The sequence below is a fragment of the Vigna angularis genome, chromosome 9, assembly GCF_016808095.1.
Source record: "Vigna angularis cultivar LongXiaoDou No.4 chromosome 9, ASM1680809v1, whole genome shotgun sequence".
Classification (NCBI taxonomy): domain Eukaryota; kingdom Viridiplantae; phylum Streptophyta; class Magnoliopsida; order Fabales; family Fabaceae; genus Vigna; species Vigna angularis.
Genome location: NC_068978.1, coordinates 22,854,942 through 22,878,097, shown reverse-complemented (window position 1 = coordinate 22,878,097; position 23,156 = coordinate 22,854,942). Strand labels below are relative to the sequence as shown.

Here is a 23,156-nt window from a genome sequence, read left to right as displayed (position 1 = left end):
TCATCTTAAATATTACAATAAATTATTGATGAAACTTAATCTTGTTCATCAAGAACTAAACATATTTATAAAAAAATATATAAAAATATGAAATATAATTTTTTTTTCTTAACTCTAATATCCTTAAATTTCATATTATTGAATTGTAGCCAATTATAAAATGAGAGTTTGTATAAAACAAGATCTACAAATATATTTTAACAATGTGCCAATCAACTCAAAATTGCATTTGACTGTCTTCATTAAATGTTTAATGCATTTGTCAAGTTAACATTTTGTATAACTTAATTTACCATACCCTGATTTTCCAAGAATTTAAAAAGTTTTAATACACAATTCATTATTGTTTTCTTTTTTCTTTCCTAATGTTACATAAATGCGTAAAAATGAAAATTAATAATAATTAAAATGTCCCATGTTTTTAGATTAGAAAATCTAATTTACGAATTACAAATTGATTGTAATTATATATACATAAATATATATCAATATATATATATATATATATACATATCTTTTTTTAGTTTGAAATATTATTTTAAAACTTCAATTCACTATTTTCCTGGTTCCAATATTTTTTTATTTTATTAGTAGATGATATTGTAGGAGGATTTAAAATGTTTCATCTTTAATTCACTCTATATAACTTTCAAAACAGAATATTTATTAATTCAGTAATTACCAACTTAATACAGAATAAGAAAATAAAAAGCCAAAAGGAAAGAAATAGAGATCAAACAAACACAGAACAGAACCAACCAGAACACAACACTTCACCTTTCAAGTTTCAAGTTTCAAGTCTCGGTCAACAATTGTGGTGCAAATTATACAGTACGCTCCACCAACAAGATTCCAATTTTGATTCCAAATCCGCGATTTCAACAACACCCAGAAATCGTTTACGCCCCAATCTCTTCAAATTCACACCTGGGTACCTCAGGATTTTGGGTTTGTTCCCTTGCAGCCATGAATTTCAGGAGCCTGGAAGATTTCTGGGCCTTTTACATGAACCAGCACTCCAAGGCTTCCACAAGGCGCTGGCACTTCGTGGGAACCCTCTTTAGCATTCTCTTCTTCTTTTTTTCTGTCTTCTTCAGTTGGTGGTTCTTGTTCCTTGTCCCTTTCTCTGGCTATGGATGTGCCTTCTACAGTCACTTGTTCGTTGAGAGGAATTTCCCAGAGACTTTGAGACACCCCTTTTGGTCCCTCTTGTGTGATTTCAAGATGTTCGGGTTCATGCTCACTGGCAACATGGATAGGGAGATCAAAAGGCTGGGGAAGAGACCTGTGTTGCAAGTGTTTTGATTTTGGTGTAAGCTTTTGACTTTGATTTTATTTTTTGAATAAAATTTGAAAGTTGATTTTCGATTTATTTTTTAGAATAAAATTTTAATTAGTTTAGTAAGTTACTTGGGTATGTGTGCTTGATTCTGCTATATATTATTGCTGAATGATCCCAGTATGCGTATGATGCTCCAATTTGATGGAGTGTGGTGTGAGTGATTTTGGGGAGACATCATAGATGAATAGGCATGTGAAGCTAAAGAGGATTGGATGAATGTGGTTTAACTTGTGTGCTGCTATACATAGATGTTGAAGATGTCGATAATGCCAACAACCTCTGTAGGGAAAAAACAATGAAAATTATCGAGGAGAACAATGTGCAGAATAATTTTACTCATGTTTTAAATTTCGATCTTACTTATGGTTTTGTTGTGATTCTTGATATCGAGGAGAACGTGCCTTACTGCATTTCCTTGATTTTAAAGTATGGCTTCATTACATCCTGGAAATTTAAGGTTACCTCTTTCTGGTCTAATTTCTTTTTCTGGTAATGTCCTTCAAAAAATTTGATAAAATACTTTTTAAATCACCATTGAGCAGATGATGAAATACTTATTCTAATATAATGTTATGTTTGGAAAGTCTCGACCATGGCTTTTGCAAAGCTTGTGTGCTCGGGATTTTGTCCATAGTAATACCATTGTTCTATTTATAGTGTACATTTCGTAGGTGAATCTGCTATAAGTCCTTGTCAACAACTTGACAATCACATTCTTTTTTGATAAGAACAAATGTATAACTAAAAATTACACTTAGATTCTTAATATTTCCTTTGGTTTCTAAATCCGAAACCTAACATTTTCTTCTATTTCCAACCTAGTTTGCCAAGGAAAAGCTAGAAAGTCTCTAGTTGAAAAAACAAGTTTGCAGTCTCTAGTTTAAAAACAAGTTTGCAGTCTCTAGTTGAAAATTTAAATCTGCTAACTTGAGTTTCTAGCAGATCCAATTCGGTATGTTTAAATGTCCACACTGGTGAACCTTAATCAATATGTGTTCTTCTATAGGCAATATCTGTGCAACTGTGTCAATCTATGACTTTAAAATTTGAAGTTCCTTTGGTGAACATTCATTCAAAGTCTTTTAAACGGGAAGATGTTATTTTGTATTTAGCTACTTATTTCTGAAAAGAAGCTCTTTGATGAGCTAAAATCATACCAGGAAGTATATAAGATATCACTATGGTGGACTCTGCTTATTTGGGATAACGAAATTGGTGATTGTGATTCAATAAAAACCTTCTATTGCAATCTGACTTTTGCATATGGATGTTATTAGTGAACTTAAATAGTGACATTTACTGGCTGAGGATGGAATTTTTAAAAGCAAGAATATTCTTCTAATAAAATCACAGAGACTAATAAAAGCAATTTTTGTTGAAAATTTACAATAATGTTACTAAGGTACCTTGTTACTAATGAGTTAGAATTATATTATCATTAGACATACATATTCACAATATTTAATAGGCATAAATAAGAAAAGTAAATTTATTGTTTTATAGAAATTTTAAAATGTATGATAAAACATACTATTAGTTTCTTTCAAAGTGTGTTATATATGTTAACAATCAGAGTATTTTTTTATCAATAAAATCATGCTTGGAGTATAATTTTTTCTTCAATTCCTTTAAATAAAATAAATAAATTCCTTGAATAAACTTTTCCATATTAATTACCAAATAGATAAAAAAAACATAATCACATTTTCCAGCGGCCCGATATTTGAAGTAAAGTTTTTAAATTGTTGAGTTTTAAAAAAATATTAAAAACATCTAATAAAGTTAATTAAGTAAAATTTTTAATGGTATCTGTCAGACCTCGTAATTATGCACCCAAACCTCACCTGTCTAATCTCATTAAAACGCACCCAAAACCCCTCTGAGCGGACGCCAGGTGTCAACCAGCGAAATTTCGAAAATCAGATAGTGGAAGGCAGGTGTCAGCAGGAGAGCGGACGTCCGTTTGGACGGGGGAAAACAAAAGTGATTTTCTGAAAACTCGTACCCACTCTCTTCTGCATGCACCTTCTCCTTTCCAAACTCTGACTTTCCATTTCTCCTTTTTCTCTCTAGAAACTCTTCCTTCTCTCTACTGTAACTCATCATTCTCTTCTCCGATCCTATTTCAGAAACCGTAGAACCGTTCCCGGCGTCATAAGCTTCATTTTGAACCGATCATCTCCGAGTTCTGAAACTGGTAAGTTTTCTCCTCCTTAACCTTTCGTTCTGTCCAACATGCAAGCCAAGTTCTGGTTTCATGAGTCCTTAGTATTAACTCTGAATCACTGTTGGTATGTTATTTGATTTTGGTTCGTAGAGTAGTTGAGCTGTTGGGGGTAGAAGGAAATATTAGTTCTTTGGCAAACCAACTTCAGTCAGTAGGACGTCCATTTACATTAGAGGTAAGGGAAGCTTATTCAATTTAATTCTTATGTTTTTGACTATGCTGCATGAATGTTCGTTGAATTGTATGAAGCATGACTATGTGATGATTGATTATTTGATATGTGAAAATGTCTGAGTTGATGTATGAGTATGTGAAATGGGATATAGTTGTGAGTATGAAATAATGAAGTATTATGCTGAGGAATGAATTTGGATACATGTGAATACTGAATAATAAATTCCCTATGATATTGAACGTTCGTCATTGAACGGTCCTTGACCGTTCGGTGTTTCTTATAAACTCTTTTGATAGTGAATTCTTTCATTTGGAAAGAGTTCCAGTTGAAGACGAGCGCCCTTCTTGTAATAGTACTATGTTTGAGCGTTCGGCCAAACATAGATTCACTTGCGTGTTACGTGAGAAAATGAAAACCTTGCAAACAAATATTTTGCATGTTTGATTATTCTTCAACAATGTCCCCAATGTGTTTATCCATATGATTATAAATTGTTCCTATTATAAATTATTGATAAGTCTCAGCTCTCACTCCCATAATGAGTAGCGTTCGGTCTTACACCGAACGCTCATAAACCTTTTAATTTAGTTATCCTGATGAAACCGCGTTCGTCCAAACTCTGTAGAAATTCCGTTACTGTGATCGGTTATTGACCGACACTTAGTCTTGATATATATATATATATATATATATATATATATATATATATATGTATGAATTATTCTACGTCGATTCTTTGAAGGACGTGGCACGTATACCTTCGCTGTCTCCAACCTAGAGTCTTCCGTGCCTACTGTATTCTTCTAGTGTTGACTTTAGTTCACGAGAGTCAGTTCATTTAACTGATTCAGTTTATACGTAACGTTCGTTACATATTTTATAGTTGAGCTCGGTTTCTTCTTAAACTCTGAAAGTAACCCTTCAGTCTTATTTTATTCTGGAATGAGAGATTTCACGATCTCGTTCATCTCGTTCGTCCTCATTCGGTAGAGGGCTGAACGTTCGCTATTTGACGTTCTTGGAAAGTGTGATAAAAACGATATTAAAGTGAGAAATGATGAAAAATGAAAAGTATATAAAAGGAATATAAGGTTGTGGATTTTGAACGAGCGTTCCGAGGAGGAACGACTCATGATTGAATATTTGAAAGTGGTAAGGTATGACTGTGGTTATGCTAAGTTGTTGATTCATCCTGATGTTCCGTGAGCACTCGTCCTCACGTAGAGGAGAGTGGGTCATGTGTGGGAACGACAGGAGGTCCTAGTCCTTAGGGTTACTTTGGACAGATAGGGCTAACCTCGGGTGGCAGTTGTTGAGAGTATCCCAGTTACTACATCACCCGGGTGCACGAATGTCGTAGCTACACAAATGTCATACAGTCCGGACGATCGGTCTAGTAGTAGGCCTCGCTTTAAGTGTATTGTTAATTTCATATGTGTGTTGATGTAGGAATTGTATGTTTGACAACTGAATTAAATTACATAAGCTTACCCTGTGTTTTCCTTGTGTTGTCCTGTCCTATACGTTCGTCTTGTCGTTGCGATGATCATCCGTGTGGATGTGAGCAGAGGGAGACGCACTTCTTGAAGAGGCGCTGGAAGAAGAATTTTTGGAAGACGCGAACCTCGTAGATGTGGAAGTAAAGGCCGAACAGTAGGACATTCGATTGTAGTTAGTAGTTTAGTATAAAGTGACCGTTCGGTCACTTTCTTTCTGTTTTGTTATTTGACCGATCGGTAATTTGACTTTTGTAAGCCGTTCGGTCATGTTTCATTTGAATCTTGTACAGTTTACTTTTGGCAAGCTATTTAAGGCCGTTCGGCCAAAATCTTTTGTTGGTTTAGTATAAAACTGAATTGATTTATCATTAAATGTAATTAATTCTATTATATGGTTTTTACTGTATTTTTGGGATGTTACAGTATATGTAGTTTATTAAATGTATCAAAATCATGTTGATATAAAATTAATAAAACAATATAGCGTATGGCAAGTTTATTTTAAAATATAAAGTTAAATGTTGATTTAAATTATTCATATGAATTAAAAAATATTTTGAAACTTCTTCACAAAATATAATTATATTACTATTAGTAGAAATATATTTTGGTAACTTATCATTTATAAAAAAAGTAGATGAAATGAACAAGACATCAAACAAATAAACAATGAAGTACATGTGACATTATATAGTGATTATTTTTTTCTTGTTTTTGTTAAAGTAGTGAAAATCATGAAACATGTCCTCATTATAATATTGTGTAAATCTTTGGTATGGACAAACAATTCAATTTAGTCCCATGTAGTTAAGTTCATTGCGTATTGATTTATAAAAACTCTAATGTTATGTTCTTTTAGTTTGTGAATACATTACAAGTTGTTTAAAAACAGAGGTCGCGGAAAAGAGATCTAGTGAGGGAAGATTGCTTTAATTGTTGAAAGTTCTGTTTTGGAGGAACAAGGGGTAGAATATATTTCTATGTCTTGATCAAGAATTGAATATGGCATGGCAGGGTTTGAAGGAATAATATAGGGTTACTTCCTATTTTCAATGGCAAGATGTTTGATGATTGACGTATCAAGATGTAAGTCATATTTAGTTTTCAAGACGGTATGACTGAATTGAGCTCAAAAGACACTGATAAAGACAAAAGAAATCACAAAATGCAACAGAAACTTGATAGTAAGACACGATAGAAACTTGAAATCTTGATCATGGATGAGAGTGAAAATGTGGCATAATATTTTGACGAGGTAAAAGAACTTGTTAATGTCATGCGGGCATGTATAGACTACATTACAAACTAGTATGTTGTGGAAAAAATTCTAACAACATCGACTCCAAGATTTGATCATGTGGTTGTGGCTATTGTGGAGACACGTGATTTGGAGACCTTGGAGATTGAAGAACTGCAACATTCTTTGGAGGCACACGAATAACGTATCAATGAGCAAAGACAATGCCAAGAACAAACACTTCAGGCTCGATCTTAATACAAAGGAAAGAAAGAATTCAAGAAGGGTGGCAAAGGTAGCACTAAGCACAAGGAATCACAAGAACAATAGAGTGAAGATTCTAGTGATTCTATCAAATGAAAAAATAAAAAATCTTGCACCAATTCTGATGGAGAAAAAAAATGGAAGTTTAATAAAAAAAGGTGAGGTGCTACAATTGTTAGAAGTTTGTCCATTTTGCCAAAGAATATTGGAAAGGGGATGAAGCCAAGAACAAACCAAAAGATAGAGCTCATTTGACACAAGATGATACTTCAAATTCAAAGGTTGTACTATTGTTGGCCAGTATAAATGAAAACCAATCAGATGATGTAGTCTGGTACTTGGATTTAGGTTGTTCTACACATATGACTAGAAAGAAGGAATTGTTGTGAAAATGAAAGAAGCCATGCAAGGAAGAATAAAGTTTGTTGATGACAGAAGTCTCACAGCAAAAGGATTTGGAAGGGTTGTTTTGAGATATGGTGATGGTAGAGAGGTTTTGATTGAAGAAGTTTTGTATGTACTAGGGTTGAAAACAAATTTTTTAAGTCTAGGTCAGTTGTTCCATAACGGATTTCTAATGAGAATGGAGGATAATTGTCCCAGAATAGAACATTTTGTGTGGTGATGAATATTGTCAAACATCAATGCTTTGTTGTATCAGAAAACAAAACAGAATGGTTATGGCTTTTGAGGTTTGGACATCTGAATTTCAAAGATTTATTTTAACTAAGCCAACGTGAAATGGTTAAAGGTATGTCTATGGTTGAAATTCCTCAAGCAGTATGTAAAAAGTGTGTTCAATGTAAGCAAACCAGAGGAAGCTTTCAGAAGTTTTTTCCTCAAAGAATAACAGAGAAATTGAGTGTGGTATATTCGAACGTGTGTGATCCTCTTCAAACTTAAACACATGGGGGTGTGAGGTATTTCTTGTTGTTTGTTGATGATTGGACCAGGAAAAGTTGGACATAGGTTCTACCAAGGGAAAATGTGGTGTTGCAAGTTATAAAGAAATTCAAGAATATGGTGGAAAGACAAAGTGATAATAAGATAAAAAAAACCTTGAGGAAGAATGGAGGAGGAGATACCTCCATGGAATTCAAGAAGTTTTTGGGAAGAAGAGGATATAACACATGAGATTACCTCTCTGTATACACCACAACATAATGGTACTACAGAAAGGAAGAATAAAACTATTTTAAATATTGTTAGATGTGTGTTGAAGATCAAGAATCTTCAAATTTTTTTGTGGGGAGAGGTGGTGTTGATAACCACTTATATCCTAATAGATCACCAACAAATAGGTTGAAAGGTGTTACACCTGAGGAAGCTTGGTCTGAGGTAAAACCAAGTGTTACTCATTTCAAAAATATTTGGTTTTGTGTGTTATAAACATGTACCAGATCAGTTGAGGAAAAAGTTAGATAATAAAGGGGTGCCCTCATTTAGTCTTTAATATTGGATTCTTAATTGGTTTTTGTACTTTAATAGAATATTTTAATTAGGATTTGTTATAATTGAGTTTATTGAGAATGAGATACAAAAACATGATAAAAATAACTTTTTAGTTCCATAAATGCCCTTTGGATACTTTGAGGTGTGCTAGTGTTGTTACAGCTAAGTTGAGATCATGAAGGTGTGAAAATAAATTGGTTAATATGTCATGGCACATTAAAGATAAATCCAAGAATAGCAAATAATCAATACCACAAGAAGTCAATCCAAGCATAGCATGAAAAAGTGAAGAAATTTGGCTAAGCCAAGAAGAGGGAACATGCAACTAAAATTAGATCTTGCGATTTTCTCTAATTTTTTCTACTAAAAGCGATTTGATAATTGATAAATGTTTATGATGAAATATAATTTGGGAAAATATATCTTAATATATTTTATTTGATATTGTTAAATAATTACCTTATTTAACTATAGAAAGAAAATATTTGCCAAATGTTTTTTAATCTAACAAATATCTTTTCAAATATTTTTAGATCTCCACAACAATCAAATATATCTTGAAAATATACAATTATTTAGAAGATTATTGAAGGATATTACATTATCATAAAAAAGATTATAATAACAGGAAAGCTTGAACCAAAGCCCAATCCAATTTTTATTTAAAGAGACTTAGAGAAACATATTAATGGAGCTTAGGAACCTTTTGGGGGTTCAAATTTCGTCATCTCTCTCTTCTATCATGTTCTCCACTAGGGATGGCAACGGGTCGGGTCGGGAACGAATAATGTAATACCCGAACCCTACCCGCATGTAAAAAAATTTACCCGTACCCTTCCTGTTACTCGTCGGCTACCTACATAAAAAAAATCTGCGGATTTTTTCTAACTCGCGGATACCCGTGTGATACCCGTTTCAACTTGCAAATTTTTTTTAAAAAAATAATATTTTATGATTTTTTAAAAAATGTTTAAATTAAATTGAAAAAAAAACATATTATTTTCTCAAATAGACATACGATCAATGTTTAAATCAATTATTTTATGAAAATGGGCCAAAAGTTCAAATTATTTTTTTTATTATTATTACTTTTTTAAATGGACAGGGTCCAAACTTTTTTTTAGATTTTCTTTCATAATCTTCAAGATGGGCCAAGCCAAACCCTTCTTTTAGGGTTTCTCCTTTTCCTCCCCATCTGATGCGATATAGGGGAAGTCCCTGGCAGCCAACTGCTTCTTCCCTAGAGCTCGAACAATAACCTTCACACCGGAGCCAACTACTTCTTCCCCAAAGCTCGAACAATAACCCTCACACCGTAGGCCGCCAAATCTTTTCCCCCTTACACCGCAGGTCGCCAAATCTTTTTTCCTCCGAAAAACGAAACAGAAACGAAAAGGGAAAGGAGAAGGAAACTTCATGAATCCACGAGGGCGGCCGCCAGGATCCAAGAACAAGCCGAAGCCACCGGTTATGATCACCAGGGAGAGCGCCAACACGCTCCACGTGCACATCCTTGACGAGGTAGGCAGCGGCTATGACGTGTTCGACAACGTCACCAGTTACGCGTGGCGGCGGCAATGCGAGATCTGTATTTTGAGCAGCAATAACACCGTGACAAATGTGACCGTGCGGCTTATGAACGGTTACTCTTAGAAGAAGAAGAAGAAGAACAAGTTCAGATATCTGGTGGTCCCAGTGTGGGAAGTAATGGGACTCCCTTTCTTGAGTTTGCATTCAATTCCCAGAGGATGGTTCTGTGTGTGACCCTTCAAAATTGAAATTTAGGGTTTGAGGCAAACACAGAATACAACAGCTTAGAAAACAATTTAAAGGAAGAAGGATAAAATTGTATTTTCATTTTTCCAGATGAGTAGCGGGTACCCGTGGGTGCGGATAGTGTGATATCCGAACCCGACCCGTTAACAAGCGGGTATTAAAATACCCGCTACCCGCAGGTACCTTTTACCCACGGGTACTAAATACCCGTAGCGGATTTTATCTGCGGATACCCGTGGGTACAAGTTTTTATGCCATCCTTATTCTCCACCCTTTCTTCTTCTGTTTTCATGTTATTTCTACATTCCATGGAATGCTAAGCGTCATTGGTTTATTTTTATCTACGTCTTTTGCTTCTTAATCAAGTAAAAGTAATGATTTTTATATTATAATAAGTTAGCATGGTGTTAAATCTATATAACATATCAATCATATGAGTCCAAGGGTTTTATTTTTAATTGAGAATTTACTTTGATTAAAGTTAGAAACCTTCATGTGATTGAATGCATTTTTTCCAATAATTGAGAATGTACTTTGATTAGTGGTAAAAAATTTAACGAGAATTAATCAAGAATGTACTTTGGTTAATTAGTTTTTTACTTGATATAAGAGGTAAAAGAATAAACATGATTAGGCATAGTAATATTTAATTGAGAATGCACTTTGGTTAAATTTACGATGATTAATCTACACAGTTTTTACTCTTAATTGAGAATGTATTTTGGTTAAATTTACATTGATTGATTTGAAAATCTAAGACAATAATTAATTAGACAATAATCTTTAGATAACCAATGATGAATCCTATTTTGAAAAGGCAGAGAAATCAACCTATTTTCTTTATCATTATTTTTATCTTTTTAAATATTTTAATGACTTTATTTGTTTTTATCTTTTGTTATTTTGTTCTTTAATATGTTATTGATCTTATCTTCTTTATTGCTTTTGTTTTACTAACTCTTTTGTATAGTTTTTATAATAACTAATTTGTTAATAATTAATTTTGTGTTCGTTGGGAGACGACTTAGAGTTGAATTTATCTTTTCTATTTTGTTGTCTAATATCTTATGATTGAATTTACTAACTCTTATTAGTATTAATTTGATCGTATCAACGACAACATTACTAGGAGGTGTGTTAGTATTATGTTGTAAACGAAAAAAAAAAATAGTTAAGTCAGCTATATTATGTACTGATTTATAAAAACTCTAATGTTTTGTTCCTTTAGTGTGTAAAAATACATTACATATTGTTTTTTTCCTATTTTTTTCTTTCTTTCCCTCTGCCACTCTTTTATGTACAACCACGAAGTAAGTTTTAGCACCTCACATTGAATAATAAGTTTACAAGTTTGACATATAAATTGTCTAAAATGCTTTTCAAAGTTTATTTTTACAAAAATCTCTTTTTTTCTAAGGTTAGTTACAGGTTAATACATGCATCTTAAATATACAAGAGATAATGATATTTACCATATCTTTTCATACTAGTTCATTAACTAACGAAGACTACATTGAGTTCTTAATCAAACTATTGAGTTTCACTAGAAAAATTATTATTGGAAGATACAAATGGTTATCATTTAAACCTCAACTATTGAGTTAAAACAATGTATTATTTAGACCATAGTCACTTCTAGTTATGACAAATATTCTTTGAAACATAATCATTCCTTACTTAGATGAATATTGTTTGAAATAAAATCACTCCTTAGAACAATTTATTTTTCTTTATACATAATATACAAAGTAATATTAATTATTTGACTTTCTTCTCGACTTAAAAATTTAATCTGCATCCTTCAAGAGAAAAATTTAGTGTGTTTTGTTAAGTCCAAAGATATTTTCATAATTGCATATAAACATCTAAAGTCTCTTAAAATTATAAATTGACCCTTAAATAGTTTTCAATAATTACAATTTAATCCTTAATTATTTTTCATTATTTACAAATTATTGATTTAATATTTTTAATAAGTGTAGTTTATTCCCTTGCCAATTTTTAATAATTACACTTAGGTCCCTAATAAACTAATTACATTGAGTTTTTGAAGACTTAAAACTTAAATGAAAAGTATTCATTTGATTTACATCTATTTAATTTGCGATAAAGTTTTGTTTTATATTTGATATCCATTATAAATTTAGTTAATACAAATATCTCAACTAAAATTCTTAGTGTTTTGAATTTCATAAGTAATTTCATTGAAAAATTCACCACTAATAAGATTTATAGTATTTTATTTTTCTAAAGTTTTGGAGATACGAGAATACACTAAAAATATTTGTCATGTTTTTTGTTTGAAAAACATTTGAATTTATTAAGGGGTTAATTCCAAATCCATAAACTTGAGTCAATTGTTTGGTTTAATTGGAAGCAATAGAAACAACCAAATTGAACTCATTTCTATCATAAATTTCGTTCATCCCTATTAAGAATAAAGTAAAGACGATTTTTTAACTTTATGATGTAACAAATTTAATGTAAAGAATAAGTTTGAGTGGATTTTTTTTTTTCTTCTTATAGATTTGCATCCTTCCAAATGTAATTTCAAGGATTAAAGACATATTTCTTTTACAAATTACCTTTGTCCTTTTGTGCAAAGCCTTAGTTATAAATACAACCACATCTTCCACATCTTTCACACAATTTTTTGAATCAAAGAAAGAAAGACCTAGGTAAGATTTTTTCTCATCTTCTCTTCTTTCTTTTCTTAGTTATTTAAATTTTTTGTCATCTAATTTCATTCAATTAGGGCTATAGTTAGGATTTATTCATTCCTATTCACTACAAGAAAGATGTTTATTAGCGAAGGAATAATATCGACGGTCTTATGTCCTTCGATAAATTTCGTTTACCGAAGGATTAGCGAAGACTTTTACCCTTCGGTAATGGGGGTAGTGACAGTCCGAAGGAATATGCCATTCTCCCATTCCCGCAATTTAGTGAAATTAGAATTTGGATTTCGCTCTCCCATTCTCGCAATCTTTGTGAAACCATCTCCCCCAAAAACCTCTCTCGACCCTAATCTCCCTCTCTCGGTCAACGGTGGCCATTTTTTCGCACTTCCCCCTAGCCTTTACGACATTCTCCCTTTTGTGATTTCATCCACTCCTCAATCGTGGAAGGAAATTGACCCTAAGGAAGTTGGTTGGTGAGGTGAGGGTTTACATTGTTGCTGGAAGGGGTTTCGTGACGGTGGTGTGGCAGCTTGAGGAGGGTGCTATGGCGGCCTGAGTAGGGTTTGCACTATCGCGACGCCGCCAATCGAAGGGGTGCGTGACGGGATCGTTGTCGCTGCGTGAGGAGGTAGGTTCAAACTGTGTTGACACATTTTCGTTTTGAATATCATTGCATTGCATTGAAGTTGTTGTTCAGTGGTAATGTATATTCTGGTTTTGTGGTTTCGATTAGGGGTTGAGGCACAGTTGTTGAAGGGCTGCAGTTGAAGTGAAGTGTCCAAGATTTCATCATTTCCAGGTATATCATTTATGTTTAAGGACATGTCTTTATTGTATGAACTCTTGCCACTGTATTTGGTTGAGTGTGATGTTGTTATCCTAAGTGCACAATAGATTTGAGCTCCTAAACTTGTGCATATATCAACACTTGTGGCCCTCAACTCTTTATTAGAATCCCTCTCCCTTTCACCATCTCTTGAAACCCATCTTTCAACAACCACTTCTCCAATTGCTCTGTTCCATATGCACATCTAATTACCAAAATGAATGCCCTTTTCATTCATTCCAATCCTCACACTAATTCTATTAATTGGTCAGGATGTGGATGGTTTACGCTGCCAAGGACATAGGTACTACACACCATAGCTTATGCCCTGTAACACTTTCATACTCTTTAACATACTGGAAAATTAGAGTATGCTCTGTTGGGTTATAATGATTGGTTGGGTCTAAAGTGAACTTAAAGGTTTAATTAGGTTATGGGAGCTTGTAGACTAGAATTGTGTTCAGAAAATTACTTAGTCATACAAACGTGGAACCTTAAATAGTTTCTGACCCTCTGTTTTGAATTCAAGCCCAAGTTAAAATAACTATTAATGTAGTTATCCAACTCCACTTCTATGTATGTATAATTCACGAATAATTTAACACCCAAACAGGTTTGAATTGGCCAAAATTAGTTTGATGCATACATATAAAGTGTAAGAAAACAGAGGTAAAATCCATTTAAACAAATTTTGAATGACTAAAGAAAGTTATAAATCAACTTAAAAATTATAATCTTCAAGAATTCAATACTCAAAACCTACCAAAGCACTGTAAAAATAGGCTAAACAAGGTAAAAGTAAGAACTAAACTAAAACAGAAAGAAACTTGTAAAGAAACTTCCTAATAAAGTCTTAAATGTCTAAAGAAAACTAAGAGCACTTCAAAAGTCACTAATTCTAAGAGATTCTAAAACTCACTAAAGAAAGCCTAAAAGTACACTCAAACTAGTATAGAAATGAGGACTACACTAATTGCAGTGCACTGCAGCTTTGTAAACAAGTTTTAAATGATAAAAGCAAGTTAAGAAATAACCTAAAACCTACCTCTCTACAAAAACTCAAAAATTGACTATTGAGAACCTAAAACTATGCTAGAAATCTCAAATCATGAAAAATTCTCTAAACTAACAAATGAAGTTGTAATGTAACTATCTAAACATGTTTTAAATGGTACAAGACTATTGAAAACTATGGTAACTAATGAAAATAGGAAAGAAATCAAAATCTGCTTATGAAAATCGGAAAGATGCACTAGAAAGGTCAAAAGTTGCAAATTGCACTAAAGTAACCTAAGAATGTGCAATGTTCTTATCCTTACAAGAGTAAAGTAGTCAAATGAAGCTAAGAAAGATGTCAAATTGTATCAAGTAGCTAAATATCAAAATTTGGCTACTTAAAACCTAAAAAGTGTACTAAATAGGTGAAAAAATGGGAATTCACCTAAAGTAACCTAAGAATGTACAATCTTCATATCCTAACAACTTTAAAGTACTTAAATGAAACTAAGAAACATGTCAATTTCAAAGTAGTACACAAATCTCAAAATTAAAGTACTTAAAACCTAAAAAGTGTTGTAAATAGGTGACAATTTCGAAATTGACCTAAACTAACCTAACAATGTGTAATGTTCTTAGTCTAACAAGTTTAAAGAACTTAAATGAAGCTAAGAAAGATGTCAAATTGTATGAAGTAGCTAAATATCAAAATTTGGGTACTTAAAACCTAAAAAAGTGTACTAAAAAGGTGAGAAATTAGGAATTCACCTATGGTAACCTAAGAATGTGTATTCTACACATCCTAACAAGTATAAAGTTGTGAAATGAAGCTAGGAAAATACTCAAAAGCAATAAACTACCTAAAACTCAAAGTTTGAGTAGTTAGAACCCAAAAAAGTGTACTAAAAGGGTGAGAAAATGGCAATTCACCTAAAGTAGACTAAGAATAACTAATGTTAATATTCTAACAAGTCTAAAGTAATGAAATGACACTAGGAAACTACTCAAAAGCAAACAAGTACCTAAAACTGAAATTTTGGGTAGTTAGAACCTAAAAAAGTCTACTAAAAAGGTGAGAAATTTGCAATTCACCTAAAGTAGACTAATTTTAACTAATGTTAATATCCTAATAAGTCTAAATTAGTCAAGTGAAGATAGGAAACTACTCAAAAGCAAACAAGTACCTAAAACTCAAAGTTTGAGTAGTTTCAACCTAAAAAGTTCACTTAAAAGGTGACAAATTGCCAATTCACCAAAAGTAGAGTAATTTTAAGTAATGTTAACATCCTAACAAGTCTAAAGTAGTGAAATGATGGTAGGAAAGTGGTCATAAGCAAAAAATTTCCTAAAACTCAAAATGACACTACTTAAAACCTTAAAAAATGTAGTAAAAAGTACCTAATTGAGTCATTACAGGTCAATTTTCGTTCTGCTGTGATTTTGTGATATTTGGAAGTTTAAACAAGTCCAACTTGATGTATTAAAGCTGTTAGAACCATTGATATGAAGTTAGAATGACCTATATGCAATTTAGTATGTTAAACCATCATATTTGAGCCATTTTTGGAACTTGCAAAGTGAATCTGAGTTGCATTTCTATTTTATGCATAATTAGAGTTCAAATAAGTGTATTTTGATGACTTAAAACTGTTAAAATGATTAGCAAAGTGTTAGAATGGCTTAGGCACAAAATCACTTTCAAAACCACCAATTTTGAGTCAATTTTGGGAAGTAGAAAGGTGATTTTGAGTAGCAGTTTGGTTTTGAGTTAAATTTGAGTTCTAACAAGTTTCAATTCACCAAACAAAGTTGTTGAATTGGTGAAAAGCAAATAATAACCTAAAACTCAAAGTTTGAGTATTTAGATTATAAAAAGTGTACTTATAAGGTGAGAAATTGTCAATTCACCTAATATAGTCAACATCCTAACAAGTATAAAGTAGTGAAATGAACCTAAGAAACTAGTCAAAAGCAAAGGATTAGGTAAAACTCAAAGTTTGAGTTGTTAGAACCTAAAAAAGTGGTTCCAAGTTGGTGAAATGCTGTTGAAAATCAAGCCAAATTGCTACTTTTAGAGCTACTTCTTTGTCCAATTCAGCAACCCTTCCATTACCTAGTATGCTACCCCCTTGGAGCAAGAATTCTGGACCTTGGACGCCTCACCAAAACGTCACAACACCCCACCACACACTAAACCAGTCACAGCAAAAATCTGCACTGCACTAGATTTTAATTTCAAGTAACAGACTTTGTAGCACAATTTGAAGGCCAAACAAGTGGATTTCAAATGATTTTAAGCCTTGAATCAATAGAGGGACACAAAAGGAACCTAGGAGAGGCACTAGATCAGATTAAGCACGCAAGAAAAGTAAAAAACAAAGAGCCAAAATTAGTGCAGTAAGGTGTTTGATAAAAATGCAACTGTTTGATGAAAGTCTCCAAAGAAGTGCAGATTTTGTGATTTTCGATTTTTGGGGTTCAAAACTGGATTGCTTGGTTTTCAAATGATTTTTATGATTGGATTATACTTTTTTGATCATATAATTCCATTTTCAAACATGTAACCAGCTCTTTCCAACCCATAATTGAAATTTAAAGAATGTACAAAATTAAACACACTAAAAATGAAAACTGCACCAGAAAAATGGTTTTAAAAGTGTGCTTTCAAATCCAAAAATGAGTGGCAGTGTTTCTAAAGCTCAAGTGATGATTCAAGCAACTTTATATCATCAATTTAAAGGTGTTTAAACATTGAAACAACAAGGAATCACACTACACTCAAAAATCACTAATTCACTTCTAAATTTAAGCAAAATTGATGGTTTAGGAAGTGATTTTGCATGTAGGCTCGAATTTGACGAAATGAACAGTGCACACAGGTTTGAAATGGTAAAATAAACTTGTTCAAACATTCACAATGGACAGAAACAACCAGATGCTTCAAATCACACTTGCTATAGCCAATTATGCAGCATTTTAAACCCAAAATTAGCACTAGAATTGAAAACACACACTGGAATCAAATTGTACAGCATAAACAAAGCTAAAGGAAGTCCTAATTCACCATATCTAGGTACAAAATCTTAGCTAGGAGATTTTAAATGGCCTAAGACACAACAAAATTCTGATGCAGTTTTGGTGACATTTTCATACATATTTGTCTATAGTAACTATGATTTGTTGAATCTTGCTGTGTTTGTGCATATACAATGTTTGAACAAGTTTATTTTGCCATTTTAAAGTTGTGTGCACTGTTGAAATGATCATTTTTATTCCTATATGTAGAATCATGTCTTAAACCATCAAAATTGGCTTTAAAATGGAAGTGAACCAGTGAATTCACATTACAATCTGTTTTCAAACTGTTTGAGTGTTTAAATATCTTTAAAATGATGATAAAATTCTGCATTGCTGCATTGCTGCATCGTTGTATTACTGTATTGCTGTATTGCTGTAAAATTCTGCATTGCTGTAAATTCTGCATAAAATCTTTGCTGTTTTGGTGTAAAATTCTACAAAAATAGCTTACTATTTTGTTGTATAACCTGCATAAAAATCTGGTTGTTTTGATGGTATATTCTGCATAAAAATCCTTGGCTATTTGACCATGTGGGAAGAGCATCACATTCTGCAGCAGCCAGCGCCCTGTTTTTTTTTTCGCCCTTCGGAAATTACCGAAGGCTTTTGGCCCTCGGTAATTACCGAAAGCTTTTGGCCCTCGGTAATTACCGAAGGGCGAAAGCCCTCGGTAAATGTTAGCGACAAGGGATTTACCGAGGGCTCTTTGGCCGTCGATAAGCCTTCGGTAATTACCTTTTACCGACGGTTTTGGGCTGTTTCCGAGGGCTTCTGGCCTTCGGTAATGCCCTTCTTTTTTGTAGTGATTCTTCTTACATAATCTTTAAATTATAATGGCTAAGATGTGTATTCTTTTGCACGTAATCACTTTGGGCTAATACGAGTATTCTATTGAATTTCAAGTTAAGCCTGTTGGTAAAAATGTTTTGATTATGATTGAAGAATGATGATGTTGAATTTAGAGTTTTCACTTTCTTTGAATATTGTTTGACCCTGTATTCACAATATCTTTTTAATTTAGCACACAACCTATACTAAATGAAATTGAAAGGAAATGTTTTTATAAAGTGAAAACTAAGTCTAAAAGGTTTTTCTACATTTATAATTGATTAAGTTTTCTTATAATTGATAAAAAAAGATGTTCCTAAAAGGTTTCATGATTGTGTAACTGATTGTCTCTTTTGACAATATATATTAACCTAAAGAATAGTTTAAATGTTTTCAATATTCTCATAACTATAATCTTTCATAATTGATTAAATGAACTAATTGCATTAAATGAAGAAAAAAATTAATTAATCAAACACCATCCTTGATAGATTAAAATAGAAATATTTCTAACTGTTTTTCAAAATTTAATTAGAATAATCAATTAAATGCTTGATATAATCAATTAAAAGCTTTAGTTCTTGTTTTAAACAAGTGCTTTCAGAACTCTAAAAATAAAGAGTCAATCTTAATATTTCAAATAACTTTAACAATCATTGTGGGCAAATTATATTGAGATTGACATAGTTGTTTCATACTCACAAAAGTACTTTAAAGATTTCAATAATAAACAGTTTCAAAATCTAAAATCCTTATAATTGCTTATGTTGAATTTTAGTAAACTCTTTCTTGTTGTTTTGTTGAAGTGTTTCTAATGATTGTTGTTGTAATAAGAGTTTATAAGACATGTATTTTCTTGGGTGACAAGGATTTGACAAGGCTAAGATCCTATTAAGGTTGGTCAAGAGTTGATAGTGTGACATCCGGGCACTGACGAGGGCGGGGAGTGACGCCGGTGCAAGAGGCATGGTGCAGGGGCACAGACAGAAGCAACTACTGGCAGCTTCGAGTGGAAGGGGTATATGGACGAATAGAACATACACCGGAATGAGAGGGATCTGGAGACTGTGTAGGTATGGGACTATACAGTTGAAGGATAGCTTAAAGGAATTGATTTGACTACTCATATCACCAAAATGCATTTGCTTTTCGGTAGCCTGACTCATAAGAACTACATGGTTAAGCGTGCTTACCTTGGAGTAATTCTGGGATGGGTGACCTTCTGGGAAGTTTTCCTCGAAAGTGTTCGAGTAAGGACAAAGCACACTGGAAAGCCTGGTGGTGATCTGTGGAGTAATTCTGGGATGGGTGACCTTCTGGGAAGTTTTCCTCGAAAGTGTTCGAGTAAGGATAAAGCACACTGGAAAGTCTGGTGGTGATCTGTGGGGGCAGTCGACACTCCTTGTGAGTTGCCGGGACGTTACAGATAGGGCATATATTTTCTTTGTGATCAAGAATTGATGGAGAGTTTATTGTTATGCTCAATTTGTAGTTGCAAGTTCCATTGTACAAACTTATATTGATAGTGGAACCAATTTTCATGAGGTTAAAAAACAAAGAATAGATAAATGGGTGGTTGATTTTAACCATTGTAAATCCTCTTGTGTTTTTCTACTTCTACTTTATCCTTTTTAATTGTATATGTCAGAACCAGAAAAATCAAAAGTCAGGAACCAGTAAAATCCAAGCACGTGTCGTTAGTGGAATTCACGTGTCAAGAGGGGAGCTTGACACTCAGAGGGTGAACGCCAGGTGTCAAGCGAAGGAGACCCGGAAATCAGTTAGTGGAAAACAGGCACCGTAGGAGCATTTCCGGCGTCCCAAGCTTCTACTTAAACCGAACAGTTCTGGATTCTGAAACGGGTAAGTTTCTCGTTCTCAGTTGTTCGTCCGAATGAACATGCAAGCCTAGCTCTGGTTGCATGCAGTCACCTTATCTTAACCAATCTTGGTTTTCTGTGATTTGTTTTAGTTTGAGGAGTTTGGTTGAGCGTCGAGGGTAGAAGAGATCTTATTTCTGAGAACTGAGTTTTAGCCTGAAGGACGTACGTTCACATTAGAGGTAAGGGAAGCTTATCTAATTTAATTGTATGTTGTTGTACGCTTGTTGAAAGTGAATGCATGTTGCCGAATGGATGAATGTATATGAATGGCTTTTATGAATGTTCGTTTATTTAATGAGTGGAAATAAAATATGGTTGAGTTATGTATGATGTATGAGTTATATGAGATTTATGTGATATGAATTGTTGAAGTATGAAAGATGAATCTGATAGGAAAGTATAAAGTTATGAAAGTACATATTAAGAAATGATTGTTGGAAAGAATTAATTCTGGTATGAAAGTCTCATATGAAAAAGTACATTCGTCACTGAACGGTCATTGACCGTTCGGTTTTCTTGGTAAACATAGTAAAAATGGGATTCTTTCATTTGGAGAAAACCCTAGTTGAGGACGAGCGTCCTCGTATGGTAATACTATGTTTGAGCGTTCGGCCAAGCATAGTTGTATCCGAATATCCCTTGATAAAGTAATATATATATATATATATATATATATATATATATATATATATATATATATATATATATATATATATATAATGGTTGAATTTCACCATTCGTAAGTGCTCGGTCTTATACCGAGCGCTCGTATTGAACAGTGCTCGGTCTCATACCAAGCGCTCGTAATAAGTAGTGCTCGGTCTTACACCTAGCGCTCTTACTGAGTAGTGCTCGGTCTTACACCAAGCGCTCATATCCGTTCTTATATACTCTACAGTGTTAGCGTTCGTCCAAATTCAGTAAATCCTTTTACCGTGCTCGGTCATTGACGGGCATTAGGTTTCTGTAATTGACTTGTTCTAAATATGATTATTTAACGTCTTGATGTGTTTATGTTCATTTGGGTCCGGCCTAGAGCCTACGTACTTACTCTATTCTTTGAGTGTGGGTCTGAACTCATGAGAGTCAGTTCATTCAACTGATTCACGTGGTAAATAGCGTTCGCCATATAGGGCATATTATGGTAGTCGGTCTTATTCTATTCTGGACGGGAGATTTATAGGTCTCGTTCCTACGTTCGTCCTCATTATGAAGAGGGATGAACGTTCGGTAATTTTATGTCCTCGAAAGGGATGGTGGAAATGATATTAAAGTAAAAGATTTCAAAAGATGAATTTGAGAAAAGTGATAATGAAAGATGGAATTGAGAATGATTATGAACGAAATAAGAAGAGAATGTGATATGAATGAAATGATGTGAAGTTGAACGAGCGTTCCGGGGAGGAACGACTCATGTATGAATATTGGATATGGTAAAGTATGACTATGGGGATGCTAGTGCTGGCTGTTCATCCTGATGTTTCGTGGGTACTCGTCCTCACGTAGAGGAGGGTAGGTCATGTGTGGAAACGGCAGGAGGTCCCGTCCTTAGGGGTACTTTGGATGAATAGGACTAACCTCGGGTGGCAGCTGATGAGAGTATTCCAGTTACTACATCACCCGGGTGCAAGAACGCCTATAGCTACACAGATTTCATACAGTCCGGACAGTCAGTCTAGTGGTGATCTTTGTATAATGCATATGTTGAATTTCTATTGTATGTTGGATTGTTTAATATATACATTGATGTATGAATTAAATTATATAAGCTTACCCTGTGTTTTCCTTGTGTTGTCTCGTCTTTGTACGTCCGTCCTTGTCTTTGCAATGATCATCCGTGTGGATGTGAGCAGACGGAAGTGCGCTACTTGAAGAGGCGCTGGAAGAAGAAAATTTGGAAGATGCGAACCTCGTAGAGGTGGAAGTGAAGGCCGAACAGTAAGGCGTTCGGCTAGTAGTATTAGGTGTTTGGTTGAGTGGTCGTTCGACCACCTTATCCGTTTCTTTGGTTATGTTCGACCGTTCGGTATTTTTTCTTCCTGTGTAAACCGTTCGGTCAGATTCTATTTAGGTTCGGCTTTAATTTTGTAACTCGTATGTAAGGACGTTCGTCCTTGTACGTTCGTTCATTAGTGGAAAGATTGTACTGAATTATTTTATTAAATGTGATTATTCTATTATATAGTTGATGACTGTATATTTGGGATGTTACAGTATAACTATCAATCTTGATCAAAAAATCTAACTACATCTTGTTTTACAAATTTAAATTTTTCTAAAAGAATTTAAAGAAAGAGAATTTTTTTGAAAAAAAGTTTCAAAGCCAAACTTACATATTATTTAGATACAATCACTCCTAACTAAGACGACTATTCTTTGGAATATAGTTACTCCCCACTAAGATAAGTATTCTTTGTAATGTAACCACTCATGATTAAAACAACTATTCTTTAAAAAACAACCATTTATGACTAAGATGATTATTCTTTAGAATGTAGTCACTCTTAGCTAAGATTAGTATTATTTGTATATAAACAAACATAAGTTTTGGTAAAAGAAATAACACAATCAAGATAATGAGTTAGACGGCTAATGAATAATAAGTTAAAAGGATACCTAAGGACATAAAGAACATTATTAGAAATACAAAAAAGGAAAAAGACTAATAGTATCGATACCATGAGCTAAAACCAGAGACTCATTAGTCATTGTACAAAAAGGTAAATTATCCTGAGAGGATAAAAAAAACAAAGATTTGTTACTAATAATGTGATATGTGGGTCCTGAGTCGAGAACCCAACGACTAATAAACGAAGATTGACTTAGACCAACACATACTTGTATGTGAAATAAAAAGTAGAACTAGAGGACTCACAATCCTCACACCATTTT

The 23,156-nt window shown here is 33.4% G+C and overlaps 1 protein-coding gene and 1 long non-coding RNA gene across 4 annotated transcripts; both read left to right on the top strand.

Moving 5' to 3' along the window:
* The first annotated feature begins 744 nt into the window (after positions 1 to 744).
* On the top strand, positions 745 to 1,372 carry LOC108322538 (uncharacterized). The gene has a single exon (XM_017554667.2). It carries the CDS (start codon positions 967 to 969, stop codon positions 1,303 to 1,305), a length of 339 nt encoding a protein of 112 aa, XP_017410156.1. The 5' UTR covers positions 745 to 966; the 3' UTR covers positions 1,306 to 1,372.
* An 11,492-nt stretch (positions 1,373 to 12,864) lies between these two features.
* On the top strand, positions 12,865 to 22,444 carry LOC128194109 (uncharacterized). 3 transcript variants are annotated; one of them, XR_008245427.1, is made up of 4 exons: positions 12,865 to 13,281; positions 13,387 to 13,452; positions 13,752 to 13,783; positions 22,118 to 22,444. It is a non-coding gene; the product is annotated as an uncharacterized LOC128194109 (long non-coding RNA). The 3 variants fall into 3 exon arrangements; XR_008245426.1 differs by lacking the exon at positions 22,118 to 22,444 and having other exon boundaries at positions 12,866 to 13,281; positions 13,752 to 19,227; XR_008245425.1 differs by lacking the exon at positions 13,752 to 13,783 and having other exon boundaries at positions 12,869 to 13,281.
* Positions 22,445 to 23,156: the final 712 nt, after the last annotated feature.

What these genes read in the sequence shown, in the direction of transcription:
- LOC108322538 (XM_017554667.2), top strand. Translation starts at nt 967, where the DNA reads ATGAATTTCAGGAGCCTGGAAGATTTCTGGGCCTTTTACATGAACCAG.